The sequence below is a fragment of the Agrilus planipennis genome, unplaced genomic scaffold (genome assembly GCF_000699045.2).
Source record: "Agrilus planipennis isolate EAB-ADULT unplaced genomic scaffold, Apla_2.0 scaffold17, whole genome shotgun sequence".
Classification (NCBI taxonomy): domain Eukaryota; kingdom Metazoa; phylum Arthropoda; class Insecta; order Coleoptera; family Buprestidae; genus Agrilus; species Agrilus planipennis.
The window spans coordinates 1,222,670-1,229,370 of NW_020439021.1; the positions used below are offsets into that span (position 1 = coordinate 1,222,670).

Consider the following 6,701-nt stretch of genomic DNA (forward strand, 5'->3'; position numbering starts at 1 on the left):
TTATACCACTCATACGGTAAATGCATGTGACTTGCCTGAATTATTGACATAGAAAGTCATTACGAGATACAAAAATTTTCGATCAAGTTAATTCAAGTAGCAGAAGTTTCCCGAGTAGAAATGAAACGGGTAGCCCTAATAGCCATCCGGAACGGATCAAGCTGTAGTAGAGATGTTCTGTTACGATATCTATATAAGGTCCCGATCAGGTAGTAAAAAGAGTCCCTTGTTATGAAATCCCTTAACTATCCCGATACGGCCCTGACTTCGTTGTCTTATCGTAGCCCTATTAGGGTATTCCGATCCGGCCCTGACTTGACTGCCGTATTATAAACCTATACGAAATTCTTAATTTTTCCCAGTACGGTCTTGATAAAATTATTTTATTGTAATCTTTTCAGGGAACCCCTTACTCGTCCTGATGCTTTTTTGACAATATGTATTATTGAACTTTAATTTCTCGACCCAATGGACTTTAACTATTATAATACGATCTTACATTCTTACATAGTTTGAGTGTGTAAGTTCAAAATTTTATATTCTAAAAATTAATAAACAAAAAATATTTAATTACAAATAATTAGTTGTAATTACTTGAACCTTATTTTAATCTTGATCTATCAGGTCAAGACCATACAGGATATTCTAATACGCTCGGTGTAGATGAACCTAGTCAGGACTTTACAAGATATCCTTATTTGCTCCATGTAGGTTAACCTAGTCAGGATCAAACAGGGTACCCTGATATGGATCATATAAGGTCCGGACCTGCCTTTTAAAGTCGTTACATTTTTTATCCGGCCCTGCCGAGATTTACGTATTGATTGATTGATTAATAGGGTAGCTGGGATGCCGGATCCGATCCGGATCCCTACCCTTTTTATTTTCTACTCGGGAATGCAACGAATCAAATGATTTTTTTCTTATTTCGTCACAGTAATAAATTAATTTATTTAGGGAAAATTATTCCTTTTCCGTCATCGTATACCGCCGCCCGAGGAGCCTGAATTTAGAACTTCGCCCGAATGGGGTACTTTTACACAAAGGGTTGACCATTTCGACCCTGCAGACAACAGAACGTGGCAAATGGTAAAATAAATTAATTTTAACTGCTAAGTACATATGAAATGCCAAAAGCAGAATCTGCACTTTTTAATCAATTCGATTTAAAAGATAAAACGAATAATTTTTTTCTCAAAATCTCATTATTCAATATCTGAACAAATGTTATCGGTCAAATAAAATATTGGAAATTATCGTCACTTATTTTTTAATGTAAGGCTTTGTTTAGAGATATGTAAAAAATACCGACTTTTATGAAGAAGGGCGCCCCATGTTCTTGTATATAGGGGGCGAATGGAATATTACATCAAGATGGGTTACGTCAGGGCTTATGTTTGACATGGCTCGATTACATAAAGGCATTTTATTCTATACGGAGCACAGATTTTACGGTAGCAGTTATCCAATAGGGTAAAAATAATTTACATTCATTAATGTGTATCTACTAAGATTCAAATTAGATAAAGGGCATTTTCCATTTTCACATTCGCAATTCGCTCACCTTTCATTCAATAGGATTATACTTTTAATTACAATGCATTATTAACTTGTAGTGAAAACTTATGTTCTTATAATTTATTGTTTATTTCATAGCGACTTAACGGTCGACAGTTTAAAATACTTATCTGCTGATCAAGCTCTAGCAGACCTTGTGTATTTCATTGAGTATCAAAAGCAAAACACACCAGGACTTCGAAACAGTACAGTGAGTACCAAATGAACAAAAGTATTAGTTGGTAACTACATACATACCTAGTATAGAAAAATAATTTTCAAAAACGGCCCAATTCAAAAGATTATCGTCACATTAAACTGCTACTCAGTACAACGTACATGAAAATCATCCTTTTAATTAGATATATGATAATTTAATAAGTATTTACTTATTTGTTATGAAGTACCACGTATGACTTTGATTTTCTTCTAAACTTTTGAAACGATTTTTATTATTTGTTGACTATGTGATCACGATATTCCAGTAAAGGTTTTAGTGGCTATTAGCACATTGTACTAATCCTTTTTTTTATTGAATAACATGCCGAGCACCTCCGCCATGTTTTTCTAATATGTATGCCATCCTGATATATTCAATAAATTAAAATTTTACAAGAGTTGATTTTTAAAAGTTAAGACGTAGTAGCAACTTTACGTTTCATTATTAAGTGAATAAATAAATTTTCTGTATCAAACATAAATAAACAAAAAATTAGTTTTCCGATAACCTTTAGGTGATCGTTGAGGGTTCATCATACGCAGGGGCTTTAGCAACTTGGGCAAGAATAAAATATCCTCATATAGTAGATATTGCTTATTCCTCCAGTGGTCCTTTATATGCTAAAGCAGATTTTACAGGTAAAGAAAGAGACGTAACAATATTTGCATACATACGAGGGTGGATTGATAAGTTTCCGGCCTGACCAAGAAAAACAAGGTTTTTAAAAATTTTTTTTTTTTATTTCTCAACATAATCTCCTCCAAGGCTGATACATTTCTCATAGCGGTGTTCCAGTCTATTAATGCCATCTCTATAGACTGATTCGTCAAGCTCCTCAAAATAACCATTTACAGCTTCGATTACTTCTTCATTGTCCGCAAATCTCTTACCGCCAAGCCATTTTTTGAGATTAGGGAACAGAAAATAGTCACTCGGGGCTAGGTCTGGAGAGTAAGGAGGGTGCGGCATCAATTCAAACTTTAGATCGTTGATTTTAGCCGTCGCAACGATTGACGTGTGCGCTGGTGCGTTATCGTGATGAAACAAGATTTTTTTCTTCGCCAGATGAGGTCGTTTAATTTTCACCTCGTGGCTCAAACGTTGCAATAAGTCTGCGTAGTATTGACCAGTGATAGTATTACCCTTTGCAAGGTAATCAATGTATATAATACCTCTTGCATCCCAAAAAACAGTAGCCATAACCTTGTTCGCCGAAAAAATTGTTTTTGCCTTCTTTGGAGTTGGTTCCCCTGGTCCAATCCACTGTTTAGACTGTTCTTTGGTTTCAGGAGTGTAGTGGTGGACCCACGTTTCGTCAACGGTTACGAATCGACGCAAAAATTCGCTTGGATTACGCTTATACAATGACAAATTTGCGGTAGAAATGTTTTTTCGAATCAATTTTTGGTCGACTGTTAGCAAACGCGGCACCCATCTTGCACAGAGCTTTTCCATATGCAAATGTTGGTGCAAAATATGTTGCACACGTTCATATGACATCTTACAGGTCTCAGCTATCTCACGCACTTTCAATCTGCGGTCTCCCAGCACTATTTGATGAATTTTTTCGATCATATCTGGAGTTGTGACCTCAACGGGGCGTCCTGAGCGAGGCCCATCAGAGGTGCTCACACGACCCTTTTTAAACTCGGAAACCCACTGCTTAACGGTTGAATATGACGGGGAGGATGTCCCCAGTGTTGAGTCCATCTCTTTTTTAATTTCCTTCGGCGTTAACCCCTTCAAATAAAAGTATTTGATGACAGCACGATTTTCCTGCTTTTCCATTTTTACGAAAACCACAGAGGCGTCTTGTTCAGCGTGCTGTCAAACCTACACTAGCAAGGAGATCGGGCTGAAACTATAGCTACAAGCTATCCAAGGATGGTACTATAGAATGTCACCTCAAGGTAGGCCTAGTGGCGTCATCTCTTGGTTAGGCCGGAAACTTATCAATCCACCCTCGTATAATAAAAACTGATTCGAAAAAGAACGCTAGAAATATTGGAAAAGGAAATATTCTCTTTAAATTATTTTCTGCTTTGTTTGCACATAGCTGTCGATTAAATGAATTTGCTAAAAAATTAATCACTTCCAACATTTACATTTTTACCCTAATTGTAACAAATTATATGTATAATAAACAAGAAAAATATTAGTGCGTTTCCGTCGGAGTTGAATTAAATTGTTATGTATTTTGGACTGAATTTATAATGCCGTTTAAACTTCTGGTATGCACCTGACTTAAATCAATTGACTATTGCCGGAGACCTGACACATATTTTACATTTATCGAACGTTGTTGATATTTTCGGAAAAACCATCATAATATTCCCCGTATCGATTGTCACGTCAGGCATACTTTGGCAACAATACAAAACGTAAAACCGTCGCCCATCTTTTTGTAGAATATTATGAAGTTGTGGAAGAAAATCTACGTCTTGCTTCTCCCTCTTGTCCAAAACTAATCAAAAGTGCCATGGTTAAAGTAACTGAAATGCTAAAAACTCGAAATGGTTCTGCCAACGTATCAAAATTGTTTCGGTGGGTCTTCCTTCAACTGATGCAATAATTACTTAATAATGAAAATATGAAATACTTTTTTCAGTTCCTGCAAAACTGTAAATGGTTCATCAGAATTAGATAGGTCTTATTTTCTTAGCTCTATTCCATTCGAGTTTGGTAGCGTAGTTCAAAGTGCGCAACCTGGAGATGTGGTGGCCGCATGTAGAGCCCTCGAAAATCAAACAGGATCTGATGTGGAAAAATTTGCAAAGTATGTAAGACCAAGCAAAGGATGTATAGATTATTCTTATAATGGTGCTGTAGAATATCTTTCTGCAACGAAAAAGGGAGCAACCGATGATGGTGGGTATTCAAATTATGAATATAAATAAAAAAAAAATCTTCCCCCAATACACAACACCTGTAATATTACATTTCAAACGCATCTTCGCTTCGCCCACCATCGACGCTTCGCACCCATACAGAGTCGTGGCCCAAACATACACCTTTAACAATATTTTTGTTGAAGTCGACTCGAACTGTATTACTCTTTGGTTATAGACTTTGAAAATCAGTAACTTCTATTTTTTCATCTCTGTATCATATATTAGCTCATTCTCCACTTTTTCATCCCTTGCATATAAATATTTTTGTTTTACATTATTTATTTTCATACCATAACCTTCAGTCAATATCGCTTCCGTTTTATTTGAGACTAACCCTTACTAACTGACCTTCCTAGATGCTAATCATCCAAGGCGGTGGTATTTTATGTTAAGTACATTTTTTCCTTATTTTCCGAAAAAGCGTTTGTTACTTCTTATTTTCATTTTATTTAAGAGCGCCAATGGATGTATCAAACATGTACTGAATTTGGTTGGTTTCAAACGCGCGGTTTTGGCGGTGCATTCACTGTAGATTTGTATTATCAAATGTGCAAAGACATTTTTGGAAAAGAGTAAGTAAAGAATTTTGAATTACAGTTATGGTTCGCCTTTCTTACAACAGTGCTTTCTGTTAGGCAAGATTTCCAGCAAATTTTTACCTAATTCTATCGTTAAAAAATCCGATTATGATTTAAGTAATTTTTAGTTTTGATTCATACACACTCAATAATGGAACTGAACGAACAAATTTGTTTTACGGTGGTAAAAAACCGAAAGTAACACGACTCGTTACATGTCAAGGCACTGTGGATCCGTGGTCCAAGTTGGGATTAGAGAAAAATTTAAATGAGGATACAGTTACAATTATTGTTAACGGTACCTCGCATTCTGCCGATTTGTACTCGATTAGGGATTCCGATTCCGACCAATTGAAACGGGCTAAAAACAAGATAATGGACACAATAAGTGCCTGGATAATTGAAAAAGAAGAAAAATATAAAAAAAATCCCCAATAACGACTACTACATATGTAATACTCACAATGTTACCATTTATTGCGAATGATGGTAATGACATTAATAACTACGATACGTATAATTTTGCTACATCAAACGCCCCAACGATGGTCGGTTTTTGTGGGTGATTTGCTCATAGTACCTTCTCACGTCTTAAATATGCAATTTAATTCTAAAGAACAAAGTTATTTCTTTTGCTATACAATTTATTTTTCTTAAGATGCGTGTAATATACATGTACATATAGTAAAAGTGTATTATATATTTTTTATTTACGAATCGTATCAAAAAAATAAAATAAAATGGTTAGTATTTATATTTTGTTTGTTTATTCATCATCATAAGGTCGTCAATCCTAAAACAGGTTGGACACGCACCCCCAAGCTAATCTTCACATTTCCTTAAATCTAGAACATCCCACATCCTTAACAATTTGCGAAAAGTAATCTAATCTAGCTCTATCTCTACTCCTTATAACTCCTGCTTCTACCTCTAATATGATTAGAACATCAAACCTGAAAAAGTATCTTAACAATCTATGTCGCCTTTTTATTGACTTCCATAGAGTCCTCTGTTCTCCTATTCTTTCTAATGCCTCTTCATTTCTAACCTCTATCCACGGTATCCTCATCATTCGCCTGTAACACCACATTTCGAAAGCTTCTAATGTTATCTTTCCCGCAGTGCCCACCATCTGTGTTTCGCACCCGTACAGCACCACGGTCCAGACATACACCTTTAATAATCTTTTCGAATTTCTAAATTAATCGTTCGCGAGAATAGAAGTGAGTTCTTTTTATTGAAGTCGACTCGATCCTGTGCTACCCTCTATTTTATTGGTTACTGTCGTTTAAAAAATATTGTTTTTTTTGTTATTAATATGAATGTAGAGGCTCTTATCTCAAATTAGGTGCTGGAATATAAGAAAAATTACGTTAGTTGTAGATGTTATTCTTGATCGTTTTTAGATTGAGATCATCTAGAAATTCCCATAAAAATGGTAGAAATGTTTTTTCG

The 6,701-nt window shown here is 35.4% G+C and overlaps 1 protein-coding gene across 1 annotated transcript in view; it reads left to right on the forward strand.

The window, feature by feature from the left end:
- LOC112904954 (putative serine protease K12H4.7) overlaps positions 1-5,958 on the forward strand; it is a 15,028-nt gene extending 9,070 nt beyond the window's left edge. Inside the window, exons 2-9 of the mRNA XM_025976299.1 lie at positions 958-1,089; positions 1,292-1,473; positions 1,657-1,768; positions 2,292-2,415; positions 4,186-4,321; positions 4,386-4,645; positions 5,123-5,240; positions 5,375-5,958. Of these exons, the coding sequence (XP_025832084.1) occupies positions 958-1,089; positions 1,292-1,473; positions 1,657-1,768; positions 2,292-2,415; positions 4,186-4,321; positions 4,386-4,645; positions 5,123-5,240; positions 5,375-5,684 (1,374 nt within the window). The 3' untranslated portion in view covers positions 5,685-5,958. The remainder of the gene's footprint in view (positions 1-957; positions 1,090-1,291; positions 1,474-1,656; positions 1,769-2,291; positions 2,416-4,185; positions 4,322-4,385; positions 4,646-5,122; positions 5,241-5,374) is intronic.
- Positions 5,959-6,701: the final 743 nt, after the last annotated feature.